The 23,170-nt window shown below is 34.8% G+C and overlaps 1 protein-coding gene and 1 pseudogene across 7 annotated transcripts in view; one reads left to right on the top strand and one right to left on the bottom strand.

The window, feature by feature from the left end:
• Nucleotides 1–367: 367 nt before the first annotated feature.
• MTF2 (metal response element binding transcription factor 2) overlaps nucleotides 368–23,170 on the bottom strand; it is a 74,340-nt gene continuing 51,537 nt past the window's right edge. For 6 of the 7 annotated variants that reach the window (XM_053591490.1, XM_053591494.1, XM_053591495.1 and 3 more), the window contains 9 exons: nucleotides 22,530–22,625; nucleotides 21,620–21,688; nucleotides 20,091–20,214; nucleotides 12,462–12,529; nucleotides 10,866–11,036; nucleotides 6,731–6,836; nucleotides 6,548–6,600; nucleotides 6,337–6,441; nucleotides 368–2,777 (listed from right to left, as the gene is read on the bottom strand). In XM_053591490.1, the coding sequence (XP_053447465.1) occupies nucleotides 2,420–2,777; nucleotides 6,337–6,441; nucleotides 6,548–6,600; nucleotides 6,731–6,836; nucleotides 10,866–11,036; nucleotides 12,462–12,529; nucleotides 20,091–20,214; nucleotides 21,620–21,688; nucleotides 22,530–22,625 (1,150 nt within the window). In that variant the 3' untranslated portion in view covers nucleotides 368–2,419. The remainder of the gene's footprint in view (nucleotides 2,778–6,336; nucleotides 6,442–6,547; nucleotides 6,601–6,730; nucleotides 6,837–10,865; nucleotides 11,037–12,461; nucleotides 12,530–20,090; nucleotides 20,215–21,619; nucleotides 21,689–22,529; nucleotides 22,626–23,170) is intronic. The other variant, XM_053591491.1, reaches the window with a different exon arrangement.
• Nucleotides 20,221–21,313, top strand: LOC128586010 (U6 snRNA-associated Sm-like protein LSm8; annotated as a pseudogene).

Here is a 23,170-nt window from a genome sequence, read left to right as displayed (position 1 = left end):
GAAATCCTTTTGTGTAAACCCTGACACCATCTATGTAAGTAAGAAGAAAACAGTTGGAAAGTCTAAATTTTTCTGAAGTTTGGGAACAAGGTAGATAGAGATATACTGTCTTTGAAATATAAAAGTGTGCAAGCTGGCTAAATACAGTTTATTTTTTAAAAGACCGTTTAAGATGAACATGCAACAATTATTAATATTATAAGGGGATAAGAGGAAAATGAAAGCAAAGTTTTATATTTTATAAAGATTAATTCAGGTGAACATATTAGCAGAACTGGAAAATCCTTACCTCCCTAGCTAAATAAAAGCAGTAAACTACTGCACTAGTGTGTATTTTCAAGCAAATACAGAAGCAAAACTCATTAGCTCTTTTAAAAATACACACATTTAATGTTGGTCTGTTTTAATTCTAAGTAAAGCAATTCCAAAAATACAAACTGAACATCAGAGCCATGTGAACCACCATGATAAAATAAAACAGACATTCACAATAATTATGTCTAAAGACAGTTCAGCTTGATAAATCGTCTTCCAAGTAGGTTAAAGAAAGACTCTAAAAATACTGCTGGTGTTCAGTTAGAATTAAAGGATTTTGGGGAAATGAAATAATATGATACAGGTGGAGTGAATAAGGTTACACGGGATTTACATTTTTCATTACCCCTAGATATAAACAAACATTCAAAAATCAACACAAACTCTGTGTTATTCAAAATATTGCAGCTGTAGGAAAGGCAACTTTAAATTAATAGCTAGGGGAAAATCAAGTTTTGGTGGAGGTAAACAGAAGTGACAGTTTTTAATTTGCACTTTGTAAAGCTCATTTATACCTGGCCAACCAGGAACCAAATGCAGGACAAGAAAGTTCTCTGCTTCTTTTGGCTATAATGTGACAAGAAAAGATCATCTTTTGAAGATGTTTAAAGAAATAAAGCAACTTTTTTTATCAACACTCAAATAATCAATTAATGGAATAAATAAGTACTAAACCATATTTTTACCAATCTGTAATCACTACACTTTACATATTTTTCATTTTGGTGGCAAATTTCCCCATTTTTAGTTTAAAATCCACCAATTACTTTTAAAAGTAAAATGAATAGCCACCAAATAAGAAAATTCTTCTGTTTACTCTTTGGCTAAAAAAAGAAAACACACAAAACAAAACAAAAAGAAACAGAAGACAACTCTAACACTGGTGATAAAAGAAACTGGTTTTTTTACATGTAAAATAAACTTATCAATTTAAATCTTGGTACATTTTATAAAAACAAGAGGTAATGTTGTAATAAAACAGCAGCAGCCTCAGTTGGCGACATACTGTTTGTTAACCCTGTGCAATAAAATACTTTGTTCATACTACACTTGATCAAACATGACTAACAGTTACTACAAACATTTCAGGAATCTTCATGGGACTCCTATAGACTTACTATTAAAACTGAGAGACATTTACAATCATAATGTGCCATGGAAACTTGAACACGTTATTTCTAGTAGGAGATAATGTTCATATTACTTGAGTTTGTTTTAGGTACTGAACAGCTGAGTTACAAGGACTGAAAGTGAAAAGCATCCTAAAAGCCCATGAACACTGTTGTTCACACCCTTCTCAGAACACACTAAACTTGTCTGACACATTTCTCTTCATACATAGCAAGCAACAGCACCCAATAAAAGCCTGAGAAGAAATGCTGCTGTGTAAATACTGCAACTATTCCTGAAAAAAGAATTATGGGATATATACTCCAAAGCTGCCCATTCCCATAATTTGTATTGCATAGGTCACATAATCACACACATATATATACACGTGTGTGTACATATATGCACATGCAAAGAATATATTAAGACGACAATGAAGTCTAGTCACAGAGCAATTTACAGGCTCAATATATTTTTTACACTTTGTTTGAAAGAAAATTTCAATATTTTACAGTCTTTCAGTAGGCATTATATACACTGCACTTTATGAAATCTAAAAGGTATTGAAATAAATCTTTTGCAACATTTTGGTAACAAAACAGACAATGTTTCTCCAAATACTTGTGCTATCTACATGATGTTTGCTCTGATAACCACTAATCACAAAAACTGACTCAATGGGATAATTAGAAAAATTATCTAACACCATGCATGGGGTTTGAATCATTTTTAATATCCTACCCTAGAAACATTTTACAAATCTTAAGATTTAAAAAATTAAGTCTCTGTTCTGGTTTTTAAAAGATATCTTTTTATGACAATATCCATAACATTGACAGGTACATGTTAAGGCTAGTATCATCCTCTTTTGAATTTTTTGACCTTTTTTTTTTTTTTTTTTTTAAGAAAGATAGTAAAAGCCAGACTCCTTCAGGGCTTTGAACTGTACCTATGGAAAATGAGAGTGCAGTGAACATAATGTTCAGTCCTACAGTCAGGATGCAGTCGCTCCTTCCCATTCCACAAGATACTGCACCTTTCCATCAAGTGTCACTCGACGAGCCAAAACTCGGTATTTTTCGCCACATGCTATTCTACCTGCAGCACCAAAATAACTGGTAATGGAGTTCTTTAGATGATTGAGTTGTAACTCCTGATCTGCTAAGTTATTTAGAATCTCTGTGTTGAGTTCATCAAATTGATAATCTTCTTTGCCTTCATCATCTTTTACAATTTCTGAGTTCTGAGTCTGGAGTGCTCTTCTTGGAAGACGACCTCTTCTTCTCCGCAAATGTGGTATTGCAGCAGGCCAAGATCTTCCTGTACGTGTTCTTTTTCTGGAGTCAGATAATCTATGAAACAGAAAAGGCCAAACTGTCTACCAAGCTTTTAAAGCAGCCTATGTCCACACAGTATGTTCTCTGATATTTTTTGTCTCGTTCTACTACTATATTATATACCCTTGTTAACATAAAAATCAGCCAAACCAAAACAATAAATGCCATATAAATGGACTATATCACATGTCTTCATTACTATAGAGTCTATCATATCCTCTTGGGGTTGAATTTTGTAGTTTTTCTTCCTTAACTAAGTACTATACTAAGCTTAAAAGAATCAGAGCAAATTTTTTACCTACAAAACGAACAAGGTAAAATCTTACTAAGAGACCCTCAACCATACAGTTAAAGCATTAAAAAGAATACTATAGTGCTTGGCACTATAGCACAGTGGTTACGGTGCCAGCCACATGCCAGGTACGAACCTAGCCCAGGCCAGCTAAACAACTACAACTACAACAACAACAACAAAAATAGCCAGGTGTTGTGGCAAGCGCCTGTGGTCACAGCTACATGGGAGGCTGAGGCAAGAGAATCACTAAGCCCAAGGGTTTGAGGTTGCTGTGAGCTGTGACGCCATAGCACTCTCTACCGAGGGTGACACAGTGAGACTCTGTCTCAAAAAAATAAAAAAAAGGAATACTACACTCATTCACTTATTCAAACAAACATTTAATAAGCACCAATCACATAAAGGACACTGTTTCAAGTGCTTAAATAGTAGAACCAGAATAAAGATTCTTTATTACCAGTTCCATGCCTAGTGAAGTAATGTAATGAACTGGAATAAACACAAACCAAAAGTCAGGCTATGCTGGGTCTATCTCCAACTCTTACTATTCAGCCAAATCCAAATCTTTCATCCTCTGTGTTTACTTATTAAGTGAGTAAGTTGAACTAGATAATCTTTAAGGACCTTTTCAAAACAGAAATTCAACAATTTATGATATTGTCATAAAGGGAGAATACAGCATAACAGCTAAATTCAAAGACTAAAATCATACTGCCTCCCACCCAACAGGTACATTGCACAGATACATTATACACTTTCAGGGTGAAAGGCACACCCACAACTTTGATTTAAAATATAAAAAAAGCAAATTATGTAACTAAAATGTGTATACTCTGATAACATTCTGAAATAAAAAACAATAAAAAATTATACTGCCTGAGTTAACAACTCTGTTATATCTGCTAAACATGCAATGTTAAGCTCGTTACTTAAAATACTCTGTCTCAAGTTTCCTCATTTGTAAAATGTAATTAATGGAACTGACAATTCAAAAAATTGTTTTAAAGGGCAGTGCCTGTGGCTGTGAGTAGGGTGCCAGCCCCATATACCGAGGATGGCAGGTTTAAACCTGGCCATGGCCAAACTGCAACAAAATACAGCCAGGCGTTGTGGCAGGTGCCTGTAGTCCGGGAGGCTGAGGCAAGAGAATTGCCTAAGCCCAAGAGCTGGAGGTTGCTGTGAGCTGTGACGCCACAGCACTCTACTGAGGGTGACGAAGTGAGACTCTGTCTCTTTAAAAAAAAAAAAGAAGCAGTGAGAATGGCCCACATCACAAAATCTCAAAACTGCAGATGCTGGTGTGGATGTGGAGAGAAGGGAACACTTTTACACTGCTGGTGGGACTGCAAACTAGTACAACCTTTCTGGAAGGAAGTATGGAGAAACCTCAAAGCACTCAAGCTAGACCTCCCATTTGAGCCTACAATCCCATTACTGGGCATCTACCCAGAAGGAAAGAAATCCTTTTATCATAAGGACACTTGTACTAGACTGTTTATTGCAGCTCAATTTACAATCGCCAAAATGTGGAAACAGCCTAAATGCCCACCAACCCAGGAATGGATTAACAAGCTGTGGTATATGTATACCATGGAATACTATTCAGCCATTAAAAAAAATGGAGACTTTACATCCTTCGTATTAACCTGGATGGACGTGGAAGACATTATTCTTAGTAAAGCATCACAAGAATGGAGAAGCATGAATCCTATGTACTCAATTTTGATATGAGGACAATTAATGACAATTAAGGTTATGGGGGGGGAGCAGAGAGAGGGATGGAGAGAGGGGGGTGGGGCCTTGGTGTGTGTCACACTTTATGGGGGCAGGACATGATTGCAGGAGGGACTTTGCCTGACAATTGCAATCAGTATAACCTGGCTTATTGTACCCTCAATGAATCCCCAACAATAAAAAATAAATAAATTAAAAAAAAAAAAAAAAAAAAAAAAAAGAAGAAGAAGAAGAAAAGAAAAAAAATTGTTTTAAGAGGCCAGATGCAGTGGCTCACACCTGTAATCCTAACATTCTGGGAGGCCAAGGTGGGAGGATCACTTGAGCTCAGGAGTTCAAGACCAGCCTGAGCAAGAGCAAGATCCTGTCTCAACTAAAAATAGAAAAATTAGCTGACAGTTGCACATGTAGTCTCAGCTACTGGGGAGACTAAGGCAGGAAAATCACTTTTGCCCATGAGTTTGAGGTTGCTGTGAACTACGCTAACACTACTGCACTCTAGCCTGGGCAACAGAGTAAGACTGTCTCAGATAAATAGACAGACTGACAGACAAACAGACAGACTGACTGACTGACATTTTAAGAATTAAATAACACCATATATACAAAAGTTTAGCAGAGGCCAAAAATATCTCAATTATTCAACCTTCATTAATAAATTGATTACATTTTAAGCTTTTAACTTAGAATTCTGTATAATTTATAAAACTAGCTTTTGAAATGTAAGCAAGAATTAAGCAGAAGAAAGTATATAACTTGAAAATAATAGTTCTCACCTCAAGTAAACTCAACTTTTCATACCTGACATGATGTCCTGAAGGGGTGAGCTGAATGAAATATTAGAAGGGAGTCTGCTATTGACAGGAAAAAAAATTCTGGCTGGATGCAGTGGCTCACACCTGTAAACCTAGCACTGTGGGAGACTGAGTTGGGTGGACAGCTTGAGCTCAGAAGTTTGAGACTAGCCTAAGCAAGAGTAAGACCCCAGCTTACTAAAAAAATAGAAAAATTGGCCAGGCATTGTGATGTGTACCTGCAGTTCCAACTGCTTGGGAGGCTGAGGCAGGAAGATCACTTGAACCCAGGAGTTAGAGATTGCTGTGAGTTATGATGCCCCAGCCCTCTACCCAGGGTGACAAAGTGAGACTCTCTTTCAAAAAAAAATTCTGAGTTTAAAACCTTTCACTGACAAAAAGATTTATGTGCCTGATTTAGATGTATTAAAAAATACATATCATATCATTCTAAAGCAAGGCACACTTGTACAGTACAGGCATTAAAAAGCCTAAGAGAAAAGAGCACAGCCACTCAACACTGGTATACCTCATCTCTGTTCACACAGCAAATTTCCTAACAGATTTGAAAAACTTAATGTTTGTGCTCTAAAAAGCAAAAATATTCAAATGAATATTAACAATTTATGGAATCAAAAAGATGAAAGACACATATGTATCACTTTTAATTTCTAATAAAAGTATTCAATCATTATCTTAAAAGGAAAAGAATATAAAGAAAATTAATAAAGAATAGACATAAAATATCTACCCATAATGCCTGGAAAGGCTAGACGAGGTAGTTTCTTTTGCACTGGAAGCACCCGTGAAATCCACATCTGAGGTATTAGATGAATGTGCAGTTCCCTCAGTTCTCCTGAGATAAAAGAATTTAACTGGTATAACAACTATATTACATAACAAACAGAAATACCAATTTTCCCCAAAAAGAAAATACCTAGGAAAGGAGAACTTCTATTTACCCTATAGAACAAGGTAAATCCAAGGTAGGATTCTCTGAAACTGACTCCTTATCCTGGAAAACAACAACAAAAAAAATACTTAAAACATGGTTCTAAAGTTAGCAGAAAAATAAAAAACATTAGCTTCTCGGTAATTTCATACATTCTCCTTTGCTGAGAATAAGTATCAATATATCCTCTTACCAAAGGTGGCTCAGCAGTTTTCTGAATCATTTTTCTTGTATATGGGCCAGGTGGACGACCTACGGATTTTTTCTTTCCTTTTTTATCTATGCCATTGCTTATTTCCCTGAAAGAAAAAACCATTATGTATTTAATCTCTGCATAAAGAAAACAAAAAGACAATGGCTGTCTTATAATTAGATATATATTATATTTTTATTACTTTACATTAATGGCAATAAATTTAACTATAAATTGAATCCACAAGTTTAGTCACGTGTGTAGATAATACATTCTAATTTAGATAAATATTTCTTGATTTTAGAGATATTTACATTATGAAAGGTTTAAGAAAAAATATTCTCTTTAATACAATTCTGAAAAATATATACCACCTAAAAGATTTTTTTAAAGCAACAAGAAAAAAACAGACAACTGTATTGTATAAAAAATTTCAAAACTCCTAAAAGTTCAATTATTTAGTTTAGGCTGTTACAACTTGGGGGATGTTTCTAGAATTTAATACTAAAAATGATTATGAATTTAGCAGTTAACCTCATGGAGCCAGTTAGTATCTTTGTTCAAATTAATAGTAACTACCAATAAAGGCTGCCTTTGGAGATAAATATAACATGGATTCTTGAATAACACTATCAGAAAGAAAAGGAAGCTCAAGTGGCAGAATGGAAAAGAGAAAAGAATAAGGAATCCTTCATATCAGCGGGGAGTCATTCAAAGGGAAAAATTATAAAGACCTAGAAAACTATTGTTGAAATATAAAGCCAAATAGCAAGCAATAGGAAAGAAAAAAATACAATAACCAAAGACATTTCTAATGTAAAAAAAGCAACAGCACATAAACAGACTATTAGATAACAGCTATGATGTTCTCTGTGCCAAGGCATTCACAATATAGTCAGAAGATAATAAATTTGTGTAGAAGCAAGCTAATAAAATAGGGTACGTGCTATGAGAAAGGAATCCAGGAAAACCCAATTAAGAAAAACAGAGGAAAAGGACAATATTACATAACAGTCTAGACAGAGATTGTGAAAGAGGAAAAACTTCTACCCCTCCAGAGGCCAAATTAAGGTCGGGGAGAAAGGCAGAAAGGAGGAGCTAGAAGAACAAAGAAGATCAAGACCTACGATCAAAACTCTCGAAGACAAGACAGAGGTAATATACATTTTTTTGAAAGATGATCAACATAGCACTTACAAAGAATCCCTGGACTAAAGAAAGAATTCTAAGCTAAAATGACTGATCCATGCATAGGGTCCAGAAGGAACTGAGGATGCCTTTAAAGGCAGCTGAACTTGTATCTAGTGGCATCAGATGACCTGATAGCTACCACAGATAGAGAGCATCCTATCAAAATTATAATAGGAATGAGGAAGTTTGTGGAAGTCTTTTTTCTAATTCATAATATGGGCAATTTCTAACAAAAGGTTTACAATAATAAAATTTAAAAGTGATAGGAGTAATAAGCATTCTTTCCTTCAGAAAATTTAAATAGTATCTACTTTATTACACACTTCACATGACTATGATGCATTGTCAACACTGTATACAATTATTTTCTTACTCTATGATAGTTTCATACCTTTAATTTACCTTCAGTTTCCCTCTCTGTACAACACTCTTAGCTACCTTTGCCTTACATTTCATTGAGAAAATACAAACTACCAGGTAAGAACTTTAAGCATCTTCCAACTGTCCAATCTATAACAGAACCAGCATCTATACCCATCTTCTCTTTATTCACCTCATTTCATCAGAAGGATGTTTGTCCTCCTATAAAAGGCCATTCCCACATTTAGGCTCTAGATCCCTTCTCATTTGGCTTCTCAAAGACTTTACAATATCTTCAATTAGCTCCTCTCTCTCCTACACCAATCTCTTCTTCTTCACTGGATCACTCCTACTAGCACACAAAAACAAGTTCCAATTATCTCTCATCTATTAAAAAAAAGAATCATCATTCCCCTCTTCAGCTGCCATTCCCTGCTTTTCCCTGTACATGAAAATTTCTGAGTCCTGACACGTTCTCTTTCCACTTTCTCCCTTTTCATTCAGAATTATTAAACACAGTTTTCTGTGTTTCCTTTCTTTTATTGTTATTATTACACTGAATCTTCCTGTATCTCTCATGTTAAAAGCCCAGTTTTTACATGAAAATTGGGCACTGATGGATTTAACCATACCTACACCCAGTCCAACCTGGCTTTTTTCTTTACTATTTCAAAGAAATGGCTTTTGTCAAGGTCACTAAATAAAAAAGTTACCTTGCCCAGTAAGTATTTTTCTTTCATCTTAATCCACCTCTCTCTCGCATTCACTAGTTTAATATACTCATCTTTCTTGAAATATTCTTTCTTTTGGTTTTGATGACATCAAACTTTCCTCCTATCTCAACAATCAGTTCTTTTTAAGTTTCCTTTATTTCACCTCTTCCGAATTTATAAATGACACGTAGTATCAGGACATTATTCTGGGCCACTTTCTCTTCCCTCTCTACTTGATACCTAGGTAATTTCATTCACTCTCACAACTTATAAATCAGGTTCCAAATTTCTATCACTTGACCTGACTTCTGCTATGAGGTCCTGACTTATAAATCCAATTATCAATATCTCACATTATTCCTTAGATATTCCTCATAAGAATCTCAAATTCATTGAGTATGAGACAGAATAATGCTTCAATCAATATGCCAAAATCTATTCTTCTAGATCTTACCAACAGACACACCACCCACCAGTTGCTTAAGCCAGAAACTTTGGTATCATTTAATTGATTCTTCCCTTTCATAAATTTGATTCATTAGGAAGTCCAGTTAACTTGGCTTCCTATAGAGATCACGAATCTATTTTCTCTCCATTTGACTGTTACCACCTACCCCTGCACAAGCACCCACTATTTATCTCTCATTAGACAAATGCAAGAGTCTTAATCTTTTCCTGCTTCTATTCTGCCTCAACACTGTTCATTCTCAAAATAGCATCCAAAGAAGTACTTTTAAAAGATAATTAAATCCCATAAATGGCTCTTCATTGTTCTTAGAAAACAACCCAAACTCCTTATGAAACCTACAGATCTCTACATGATGAAGCCCTATTTAACGTTTCCAACCCGTCTAGTCCTCATTCATACTCTATCAGTCTCTTCTGAGTTCCTACGACATGTCCTATGGCACCTTTGCACTTGCTATTTTTGCCACCTGGGGTGTTTTTCTTTTTCTTTGCTTTTTGTTGTTGTTTGGAGACAGTCTCACTCTGTTGCCCAGGCTAGAGTGCAGCGGTGTCATCATAGCTGCTCACTGCAACCTCCAACTCCTGGGCTCAAGTGATCCACCTGCCTCAGCCTTCCAAGTAGCTGAGACTACAGGCACTTGTCACCATGCCCAGTTAATTTTTCCATTATTTTATAGAGATGGGGTCTCACTGTTGCTCAGATTAGTCTCAAACTCCCACTAGAGTACTAGGATTATAGGCATGAGCTACCATGCTCAACCTAAATATTATTTTAAATTTGTTTAATTTTTAAACTAACCTTATGACAGAAATAGTCCTTCCTATACTTCCTTTTTAAAGTACAGTGCCCCCATTCCAGAAAAATGTAAAAAAAAAAAAAAAAGTGTGCTATTTCCTAAATGGCACTAGCATGATCTATAAATTATTTTACTTCTTTATTATCTTTGTTCCCCATTCTATGTAAACCCCATCAGGGCAGAAGGAAAATCTACCCTGTCCTTGTATCCCCTGTTAGATAACAAGGCACTTGATAAATGTACTGAATGAACAAGTGAATGATGAAAAATAAATGAATAAACAAATGAAGAGGCCAATACTTATACTGTTTGCTAACAAAATCAATAGTTTTCCATATAGAATTTCAAAAGAGCAAAAATATTAATTAATTAACTAATTAATTAATTTATTAATAAGGTCAATTCCTAGAAGACCAAAGACCTAAATAAATAAACAAGCATCTGGCATCAACTCTTTGTACCTTGTCTAAGCAAGACATTATAGGCAAGAAATAAATCTGGGTAAGTGCTGCTTGTACTTTCAAATATACTAATGATACTCAATAATATACATTTTTAGTAACAAATAAGCCAAAGAGAAAAACTAAGCCACAGATCAACTTTTACCTTGAATCAGATATAGGTTTGGATGCCTTTCTGCCTTTAATTTTAAATTCATGGGATGTTCCTTCAGGTTCTTTCTCTGCTTTGAAAGCCACATTTGGTGGCACAGGAGGAACACGAATTCGCAACCCAAACAAATGCTTCTTCTTCTTTATTTCTTTCCCAGACATAAACCTAAATTTTTAAAGAAATTAACTAAAATTTTAAAAACTTAACACATATACATGGCAGACCCTAACTCAGAACTTTCAGATATAAGTTCTTTATACATGAAAGCCCACCCAATACTACAAAATACTTTCCCCCTGCTTTCCTTGATTCTCACATCCAGCCCACAGTAGAATATGATGAAGGGAAGAAATAGATGAAAAGGGAAAAAACCACATGTCTACTTGTCATGTTAAACATGGCAACTAACTTTTTAAAGGAAGAAAAAGAAGGGTATCATTTACCCCAGACATATTTTTCTATATTTTCATGTTATCTGTTAAAACTATCTCAAAAAAGCTTTCGGAAAAAATAATTCTATTCCAGATTAGATCTGTGAGTAAACAAACTAGCCAAAAACAACAGGTAAAAGCATTGGAAAAGAAAGTAAGATAGAGGCCCAGAAAATAAAAGAATATAAAGAGTATATGGTATGCCAGAATAAAAGAGTGTACCGTGTGCCAGATCTGGAACTAGAAATAATGTGGGGCAAGTAAGTGTTATTTCAGGGTAGTATGGACTTGGGCCTCTGAAAAATACACTCCTTAGCACTTTCTTTAGTCTTTAGGGTCCTTATTCCCAAAATCTCATTTACCTTGGCTCATTTACCTAACACTTTCCCAGCCAAAAGAACCTCTACCAATTATTTGAAATATTCTTCTACTTTTTTGCAAGTTTAAGAAAAGGGGAGACTATTTCTACCATAACAAGAACAGAATGGTAGATTTCTAGCATCCTAAGTTGAAACTCAAAATTCATTGTCCCACAAAATTTTTACCAGTACAATAATTGCTCAGGTACAATATGGTTTTTGAGCTGGAATAAAGATCTAGTCACTAGTAATTACAATATTATGCAATGATAAAATGCTGTCAAATTAAAAACAGCTACTTTTTGCAAACAAAAATTTTGTAATATAATTTGATAGTGTATTGGAGTCACCACATACTTATAAAATTCCTGCTGCATTTTAAAAATATTTTCAAGAACTGTAGATATTCTGGTTAAAAAAAGGAGCAGAGAAGAGTTACACAAGAACATACCAAATGATATCACTTAATTATCTTAGACCACTCAAACCAGTTAATAATATTGTTTTGTAACTGATGTCAGTAACTAATCTTAAAACCATAGATCCCAATCTTAAAAAGCCAAATTACCCCTGGAGATACTGATATGCCTACCACCCACCATTCCCAGAAGGATTACTCTTCCTTCTCCAACCCTTTAGAATCGCTACTTTACTCTGACTAAATGAGAAAAGGACATTAAAAAGTTTAAAATGGTATGTACTTGTTCTATACAGCAATCCCATAATTCTTAAACAATGCTATTATTCCTTATAATTACTAATGTCTCCCTCATAGGGATACATAAAATAAATCAACTTACATGGTCTTGTAATCATTTAATGCCTCCAGAACATGCTCATATCTTTCAGATTTTGGTGTGTCTGCCAGCTGTGAAGTATCAAGAAACAATTTAAAGCACTATAATTTCACCAATTAGTAATACACAGGTGCTAGATAGAGGCAATGTGATAGAGATGAAAAGTGTATGGACCAGTAGTCAGAAGACCAAAGTTCCAAGTCCTCACTGACTGACTACGTGCTCTACAAGTCATTTAACCTTTGAAGGCTTAGTTCTTACCTATACAAGGGGCACTGTAAAATCCTGTACTAATCGCTTTATTTATTTTTTACATGAATCAAACAATACAACACGAAGGAACTAAAAAACTATAGGGCACTACAAAAATGGGGTTTATAATTAGCTATTGTTAATTTTTTTCAGTCTATAACCTGGGGAAAAATACATTGGAATTATTTTAATATTTACTATAAAAACTTCTAATAGGTATCAACAGAAAGGAGTTTAAGAAGTAATCAGAAAGGTTATCATTTTATTTCCCAATACCTCCAACATTTGCATAAACTAGTAAGCTCTAAAACTTTTTAAAAATACTGTAAAGGTGGGGGATTTTATTATCATAATAATTATAGCTAATATGGTTAATATTTCATCATCACAAGCCATTTTTAAATCTTTATAGTAAATTCTAAAAAATATTCTATTTGTTCCAATAGGGCTTTCCCTAAGAGACCATTTTGCCTCTTGTTCATAGTTTTAAAGACCGGGATCAATCAGCAAAAAATTCTAAATTACAGCCACAAAAACATTTAAAGAAAAAAAAAAGCTACAGAATATCACAGTTCACTTTCAAAATTACAGCCTATATGTTCTTTACTGGTTCAAACTACCAAACCTCAAAACTCATTTAAATGAAAGAGCAAACAAATTTCCCACACAGAATGCTGAAGCTAGAAGAGACTTACAACTCAGCTGTTCCAACTCTGTTTTACAGATGAATTAATATAAAAGGCTAAATGAACTGCTCAAATTCTAGAACCTGAATCCTATTCTAAGTCTATTCACTCAACATTTACAGAAGGCCACTCCATGCCAATGTGTTCAGTGCTAAAATACATACATATGTATATATATGAAATAGGACAATCAGATGTTTATTCCTCTGTATCATACCATCTCCTATTTTAATGTTTGAAGTGTCCAATGATCAATCATCAAAGGAAGAATGAAAGAATCAGCCTTTAAAGCCTCAATAAGACACTAGATCTAATTCAACCTTCCACCAATATTGTAATCTTTTTTGCGGTAGAAATATTTATTCAACTGTGGCTTAATTATTACCATTGACAAAAGCTGATGAGGTACCTTCTAAGAAAGACAATAGGGCAAAACTTCCTCCCTGGTACTCTTTTACAAGACAGTTCTTCAAATATTTGAAAGCAGCCACCATGTCTAAGATTACATTAAAATTTTTAACAGTCACATCACATGATTATTTCATGTTAAGCTTTTGACTAATTCTATCCTCTTCCTGCTCCTCCCTATCACCACAACTCTGAAATCTTACTTGATGAACTGCTATCAAATCAAGTACACATATTTACAGTTGTTTGTGTTTACACCTAACAGCAGAACTTTACAACTGTAGGTAATTTCATTTTGTTTGCAGCTCACTTTCCAGATAATCTTTTCTCTTAATTGAACATAAGCGATAATGACAAAACTCTGTGGCCCTCCATTAGAAACTCCCTCAATGTCTCCAAAGCATTGATTTTGTTATTATTTTTCATTTAATTTTTACATTGAACAATTCACATTTTAATACTACCTGAAAATCCAGTTTTACTATGCCTACAACATGCCCACAGCATGTGACAGAACAGGGTCACCAAGCATATCAAAACAAAAACCAGGGTATTTTACATGATTTAACTCTTCTAATAAGAATTTTCCCTTATTATTTTTTAAATCTTCATAAACCAAACATCTGAAAACTGTGCTCTACTATTTTGCCAATAGTCTACAACAAAACCGACTTCCTAATTTTTGAAATCCACTCCTTTTCACTTTTTGATAACCACAATGAACAATGAACTCTATACTTTTTTTAAAGATAGGTCTCACTCTGTTGCCTGAGTACACTGTCATCATAATAGCTCACCTGCAACCTCAAACTCCAGGGTTCAAGCAGTCCTCCTGCCTCAGCCACTGGAGTAGCTGGGATTACAGGAACCTGCCACCACATCCAGCTAATTTTTTTTATTTTTTATAAAGACAAAGTCTTAACTATGCTGGTCTTGAACTCCTGGCCTCTATTAATCTTCGCACCTTAGCTTCCCAAAAGTGTGGGCGTATAGGCATGAGCCACCAGCCTTAACATTACAGAATTTTATCTGTAAGTCTTTCAGCACTTCCACAGACTATCTTGGGTATTTTATTTATTTATTTTGGAGACACAGTCTCACTTGTTGCCCTTGGTAGACTGCCAAGGCATCACAGCTCACAGCAACCTCAAACTCCTGGGCTTAAGTGATTCTCCTGCCTCAGCCTCCCAAGTAGCTGGGACTACAGATGCCGCCACAACGCCCAGCTATTTTTTAGAGACAAGGTCTCACTCTGGCTCAGGCTGATCTAGAACCTGTGAGCTCAGGCAAGCCACCCGCCTCAGCCTCCTAAATGCTGGGATTACAGGCATAAGGCACCATGCCTGGCTTTTCCCCAGATTACTTTGGATAGAACTCTACGTTTTAACTACAAAAAGATGCCAAGAACTTCTTTTCTGTGTTTTATAAACTATAAGTACAGCTATTGTAGTGTAAATCAGATAAACTCTATTAAAGAGCATCATATCCTATACCTTCCATCTGACCATGAGGTTTACAATATAGTCTTCTAAAGAACAAGGATTTTGCTCCTCCCTCCCCAGATACTAATCTCACATTACCCTTTTACTTTCAGGTTTGTGTATGTCTGCACAGACATAAATGCTATTATTTATAGTATAACTCTTCCCTTCAATTATCAATATTGAGTTTCATACCATCTAAGCTTCAGTATGCTAAAGTTTAAGTAATGTGTTGCCAACCTATACACCATAAATGCTTAGTGTATAATTCCCAAGGCCCCAAGTATTACTGTTAATCAGATTCCTTAAGTTTTTACTTAAAAGTATTATACCACCACTATTACACATTTCCTCTAATAGTATTTCCATCATAGTACTTCACTGAGTTTCATTTTTATCTTAAGCTTTTCTCCCTCTCTCTCAAAATTGAGGTAGCAATTCATTCTTCTGCTATCAACTTCAGGATTTTTTTTTTCATAAGTATTTGAAGATTTTATTTATTTATTTAATTAAATCATAGCTGTGTACATTAATGAAATCATGGGGCACCATACACTGGTTTTATAGACCGTTTGACACATTTTCATCACACTGGTTAACATAGCCTTCCTGGCATTTTCTTAGTTATTGTGTTAAGACATTTACATTCTACATTTACTAAGTTTCACCATACCCTTGATAAGATGCATCCTCCCTCTGCCCCCCTACCCCCTCTCTCCCTTCCCCCTTCCCCCTATTCTTAGGTTATAACTGGGTTATAGCTTTCATATGAAAGCCATACATTAGTTTCATAGTAGGGCTGAGTACACTGGATACTTTTTCTTCCATTCTTTGAGATACTTTATTAAGAAGAATATGTTCCAGTTCCATCCATGTAAACATGAAAGAGGTAAAGTCTCCATCTTTCTTTAAGGCTGCATAATATTACATGGTGTACATATACCACAATTTATTAATCCATTCATGGATCGATGGGTACTTGGGCTTTTTCCATGACTTAGCAATTATGAATTGGGCTGCAATAAACATTCTGGTACAAATATCTGTTATGATGTGATTTTTGGTCTTCTGGGTATATGCTTAGTAGAGGAATTATAGGATTGAATGGCATGGACGTGGAGAAAAGGGAACACTTCTACACTGCTGGTGGGAATGCAAATTAATACATTCCTTTTGGAAAGATGTTTGGAGAACACTTAGAGATCTAAAAATAGACCTGCCATTCAATCAACTTTAGGATTTTTCTTTTCTTTTTTTTTTTTTTATTGTTGGGGATTCATTGAGGGTACAATAAGCCAGGTTACACTGATTGCAATTGTTAGGTAAAGTCCCTCTTGCAATCATGTCTTGCCCCCATAAAGTGTGACACACACCAAGGCCCCAGCCCCCTCCCTCCTTCCCTCTTTTTGCTCCCCCCCATAACCATAATTGTCATTAACTGTCCTCATATCAAAATTGAGTACATAGGATTCATGCTTCTCCATTCTTGTGATGCTTTACTAAGAATAATGTCTTCCACATCCATCCAGGTTAATACGAAGGATGTAAAGTCTCCATTTTTTTTAATGGCTGAATAGTATTCCATGGTATACAAATACCACAGCTTGTTAATCCATTCCTGGGTTGGTGGGCATTTAGGCTGTTTCCACATTTTGGCAATGGTAAATTGAGCTGCAATAAACAGTCTAGTACAAGTGTCCTTATGATAAAAGGATTTTTTTCCTTCTGGGTAGATGCCCAGTAATGGGATCAAATGGGAGCTCTAGCTTGAGTGCTTTGAGGTTTCTCCAGACTTCCTTCCAGAAAGGTTGTACCAGTTTGCAGTCCCACCAGCAGTGTAAAAGTGTTCCCTTCTCTCCACATCCACGCCAGCATCTGCAGTTTTGAGATTTTGTGATGTGGGCCATTCTCACTGAGGTTGGATGATATCTCAGGGTTGTTTTGATTTGCATTTCTCTAATATATAGAGATGATGAACATTTTTTCATGTGTTTGTTAGCCATTCGTCTGTCGTCTTTAGAGAAAGTTCTATTCATGTCTCTTGCCCATTGATGTATGGGATTGTTGGCTTTTTTCATGTGGATTGAGTTCTCTATAGATCCTAGTTATCAAGCTTTTGTCTGATTGAAAATATGCAAATATCCTTTCCCATTGTGTAGGTTGTCTCTTTGCTTTGGTTATTGTCTCCTTGGCTGTACAGAAGCTTTTCAGTTTAATGAAGTCCCATTTGTTTTTGTTGTTTGGTTAACTAAATTTGGATTAGTGGCATAATTCAATTTACAATTAATTTTAATTAAACAAAGATTTACTGTTCTAATAATTTGAAAAAATCCATTATTTGCATTATCTTTGTTTTATCTTTGCTGGTATCTATCACCATAAACACTTAAAAGTAAACTCAATTAGTGGCCTGGCACAGTAGCTCACAGATGTCATCCTGGCACTTGGGAGGCCGAGATGGGAGGAATACTTCAGGCTAGGAAGTTCAACTGGAACCAAGAAACCTGAAATTCATAAATTGAACTCTTTTCTTGAAAAATAAGACTATCATTTTTGTTTTATATTTTTAGCCTTGGAAATCTAAGCATAAAAATTTAAATCTTAGCAAACAATTATAGCATTTGAGTTGATGAAAACATTTCAAATCGTATATAAAACCACACATTATACTGCATGATTGCATTAATGTACACAGTTCTGATTTAATAAAAATATATATATATATTAAAAAATCATAGCATTTGAAATAAATACAACTTAAATTTTTATATGTATACCCACTATCACCATCAAGTAACTAATACAGAATTTCATCATGGGCAGAAAAACTTTTTAAATAAATAGATTCAAGCATCGAATATTAAGATGACTAAGTGATAAAAGCACTATAATCACTACTAGTGCCTTATATCTTTTTTCTCTTAATCAGTTTATTAAAATGTATCAAATTTATACATTACTTTCTCTCAAACTTCATCTACAAAAGAAGCATTTGATAGTGAACATAACAAAAATTACTATTATAGTCCATCATTTAACACTGAACATTTTACATCAATTGAATTTCAATATCCTAGATTTTGAATTTTAAGTCTCCTGGCAGATTTGTTTTATTTTATGGAGCTGATCTATGTGGTTTTATGGGCATCCAGGAGAACATTATATATGTTTCTAATTAACGAAATGCCATAAAGGATGCCCATAAAACCCCCAAAGCCCTTTGATATCCTATTTGATATAAACCTTATAAATTCCTTCATGTCTTAAAAGCTGCAAATACAGAAATTCTAACACATGTGTCAGTTCGTACAATTTTTACCTCAAAAAATAATGCATGACTAAAATGCACACATTAAATTCCATCTATTATAAAATAAACGTTAGTTTTAACCTAAAAGTAGTTAATATTTGTTATTTCAATTAATTCTAAGTAAATGCTAAAAACTAAGTAACTATTAAACTTATTCCAATTATTTCCCTCTTAGTGCTATTCTTTTTTCTTTCTTTTTTTTTGAGACAGAGTCTCATTATGTCACCGTTGGTAGAGTGCCTATGACATCACAGCTCACAGCAACCTCAAACTCTTGGGCTTAAGTGATTCTCTTGCCTCAGCCTCCCAAATAGCTAGGACTACAGGCACCCACCACAACGCCCGGCTATTTTTAGAGACGGGGTCTCACTCTGGCTCAGGCTAGTCTCAAACTCGTGAGCTCAGGCAATCCACCCCCATCGGCCTCCCATAGTAGTAGGATTACAGGCATGAACCACCTGTAGAATAGCATTAATGACAGGTGCTCAGCCTGTCTTAATGCTATTCTACAGTTCCAAAATCTGCAATGAACATGCATTACTTTTATTTTTCTTTAAAAAAGACTCTGTAAACCAGCATAGGTGGTTATACTTCCCAAATTAGAAGCAAAACAGGATGTCAGAATGAGGGGATATAACCTTTCATTCAGCTTCATTCCATAACTAATTATTCTGACACTACCAAAAGATTCCCCATTCCTGGAAATCAGCAATATATAAGGGATTACTTCCGAGGAAGAATACTGGTACATCTCACAGAAAACTTAGAAGAAAAGGAGGTAAGGGCGGCGCCTGTGGCTCAGTGAGTAGGGCGCCGGCCCCATATGCTGATGGTGGCTGGTTCAAACCCAGCCCCGGCCAAACTGCAACAACAACAACAACAAAAATAGCCGGGCGTTGTGGCGGGCGCCTGTAGTCCCAGCTGCTCGGGAGGCTGAGGCAAGAGAATCGCGTAAGCCCAAGAGTTAGAGGTTGCTGTGAGCCGTGTGAGGCCACGGCACTCTACCCGAGGGCGGTACAGTGAGACTCTGTCTCTACAAAAAAAAAAAAAAGAAGAAGAAGAAGAAAAGGAGGTAGAATCATGAGGAAGACTTATTTAAGTAAAACTTAATTACTTCTGAAGGAAGAATACTGGTTAAATCTCACAGAAAACTTAGAAGAAAAGGAGGTAGAATCATAAGTAAGATATAAAATAGTAAGACTTTCTCCCTCCTACCTTTAACTATATAATAATTCTTACTTTAGAAAATGGAAGAATTAATCATTTATTTCCTCCTCCTACAATTCTGCAGAGTCAACAGGCAACAAATAATAGGAAATGAAAAGGCTGGTCCTTGATATCTTTATCAAAGTTATTTCTCTCCAGAATTAAAAATAAAATTATACTTCAGTTGTTTTATTTATGCATGTCTCTCAGTTGTTTTTTACAAAAACAAAACAAAACAAAACAAAAAAGATATCAAGTAGCTAATGAAGTTAGCTCTAAGACCACCTACCTCTCCAGGGTGCAATCTATCCCAGTTTTCATTAATGTATGTCATAAGCTCGAGTTCAGAATCAAAATATTTCTTCTTGTGAATAACACTTAGGTTGTAAAGGCATAGGTGTGCTATATCTACCCTGGAATCCAAAAATGATCAAAAATATACAAAAACAGTGGTTTTGGTTACTATTAAGAAAATCATATCGTTTCTTTATAAAAACAGCAATTAAAAATCAGAAGTGAGGTATTTAGGTAGATAGTATCACCAAGTCATATTCACAGAACAAATCATTACATTTGAAAATAACTGAAGAACAATAAGTATTTACATGTTCTGAATAGTAACTATAAACTAAAAGGCTTTTAAACTACTTCTTAAACTGCATTCAAAGATCTGACTTTTGTCTTTCAGCTCTTCTTATAGCCAATGTCGCTCTGTTGCCCACGTTTGCCAGACTGAAAGCAGCATGACATCTGCTCTGGACAACTACATCAACCAGACTGTTACCGTTATTACTTCTCATGGTGGAATGATTGTAGAAACACTGAAGGTTCTGATCAACCCATTAATTTGATTCTCAATGAAAGCCAGTGAAGAGTATTGAGCTCTTCACAGGGAATAGAGCAAGTTGTACTAGGGCTGTACATTGTAAGAGGTGACAATTCTGCAGTCACTGGACAAATTGATGAAAAGACAGATTCTATGCTTGATTTGGGGACTATTCCAGCAGAACCTCCAAACTCTGTAGCACACTGAAGAAAATCTACATAGTTGGACATCTGTAAATCCTTAGAAATTCATTTTTCATTCCAAAGATGATATGTGCAATTTTTACGAATGTGTTAATTGTGGATTTTGACTCCATATTCATTCACTTATTGTGTAAATTAAAATATTTCTACATTTTATTGAAAAACAATCTGACTTTAAGAAAATATAACCTATGATCAAGAGTTTGGTGTTTTCATTATTACACTTAAGCTATAGAATAGATGAGACTTTACCAGACTTCATTTTATCTGATTGATGAGTTCCTAAAATACGTTCCTAAAACATGTACAACACAAGAAAAAAATTTAAGTACTTACTGTAGGTATTTTATTAGTAAATCTCCAAAATTCACAACACTTTCCATGCACAAGAAGAATTATACTGAAGCAGAAATTGACATGTTTGTTATACCTATCTCTCTTCTACTATATGCTATTCTGAAAGCCCAAAAGAACTAAAAACAGAATTTTGCAGATCTAAAACATGTCTAAAAAGCTACATTTATGCCATTCTACAATGAACAACCTTAGTAATTTAGCAAAAAAAAAAAAAAAAAGATAATTCTTGGTGAAGATGACACTAGGCTTGAAGATAAATAAAAGAAAAAAGGCAGGCATAAAGATCAAATTTTATTTAAGCCATGTACATAGAAAGTTTCATCTTGCAGGTTGAAAAATATGGCTTTAAAAAAAAAAACCCTAGATGTACACAGCTATGATTTAATTAAAAAAAAAAAAAAAAAAAAAACCCCTAGAAATTTCCATGCTTACCACTGTAATGGTAGACGTTTGAGGTATTCTGGTCCAGAACTGCAGACAGAGCAAATAAATGTATAAAACCTAAGGGAAAGGGAGAAAGTTTTATATTAAGCAATTAAGAATAAATTATTTAGCAACAGTAGCCCATATTGAACAAGTGAATATCCTACAGTTGATGTAAGGATTAGTATTCAAATCAAAACGTACTTTGAATTATGAAATTATGATTTAAGGAATTTCTTTTCTAATAACAAAGAAATCATTTATACCTGAAGGGAAGGGACAACATTTTTAACCATCAGAGACCTTCAAAGTTCACAGAGAAGATTTGTATGCACCCAGAATTGTCATGGCTGCCACTATATACATTATTGCATTCAATGTTCAGAATAACTGGTGATAAGATAAGCCCAAAAAGAGACAAGCAGAAGACAAGTCAGAAAGAAAATTAAGTAGCATAAGCCTAGATATAAATCCAGGTGTTTTGATAATCTATCTTTAATGTTTGTTTCTGGAGCTCACTCTGCTATTCCACATTACCCTAATATAGGAAGTACACTGAGACTGCTTTGAGAAATTCTTTGTATCTAAGGTGTAAGTGTGTCTGTAACAAGGACCTATAATCTTTTCCTATTTTCTGTCATAGGATCCCTGTGAGGTTCTTTAAAAGTACCAATGAGAATAGTTTAGAGCACTGTGGGGCAGTTAAGAACAAATGTGATCACTGAAAGTACTTAAAAGCTTCCTGAAATACCAAGAAGCAAAAAAAATTAGTGTGAAGTATAATATTCCATATTTTCCTTCTGAAGTGACTTCTTTCCAAATCACTACTAAAACTATTTTTAGAAATCTGAAAATGCAAACATAACCACAATTTAAAAGGCACAAAAATCAGTCAGTAAAAGTCAGGTGCCCTTCTCACCTGTCTCCAAATAGCATTGGCTTTTGAAGGCATTGCACACAAGCCTCATGAAACCACTGCTTACATTTGCAGCACTGTAGCATCTTTAAATACCAGCTATAAGAAAAAAGTTAAGATTAAAATTACTATTTGATGAAGTAAAGGTTCACTTTTTTAAAACAACAAAATAGCATAATCTAGGATACTGCTTGGATTATAAAGTATCACATTTCTGCTACACTGTGTTAATCTTTTTTTCCAAAAAAGTTTGTAATACTGACCATTACAACCCTCTTCTCTCTTTTATTCATGGGAACCTATAAAGTCTTAAAAGATTCTTCTATTTCTAGTTAACAATGCCTGGTTTCACATCAATTCTCTAAAGCCTAGGCAAGCTCAGACTCAGAGGTACTGCTGTTTGCCCTAAAGATACCAAATAGCTTTAAGCATCTTTCAGATTATGGATATTCCATTTATGTATCCATTGTGATTTATGATTTTTTTTGTCTATTAAAATTAAAAGGAGTACAGCAATTGTTTTTACAAGGGAAAGATAGGAGTATCACTGTCTCCCCAACCAAAGTACAGTGGTGTTACTGTAGCTCACATGCAATGTCAAATTCCTGAGCTCAAGCAATTCTCCTGCTCAGCTTCCTTAGCCA

Source organism: Nycticebus coucang, chromosome 5 (genome assembly GCF_027406575.1).
Source record: "Nycticebus coucang isolate mNycCou1 chromosome 5, mNycCou1.pri, whole genome shotgun sequence".
Classification (NCBI taxonomy): Eukaryota; Metazoa; Chordata; class Mammalia; order Primates; family Lorisidae; genus Nycticebus; species Nycticebus coucang.
This window is presented reverse-complemented; position numbering and strand designations above follow the sequence as displayed.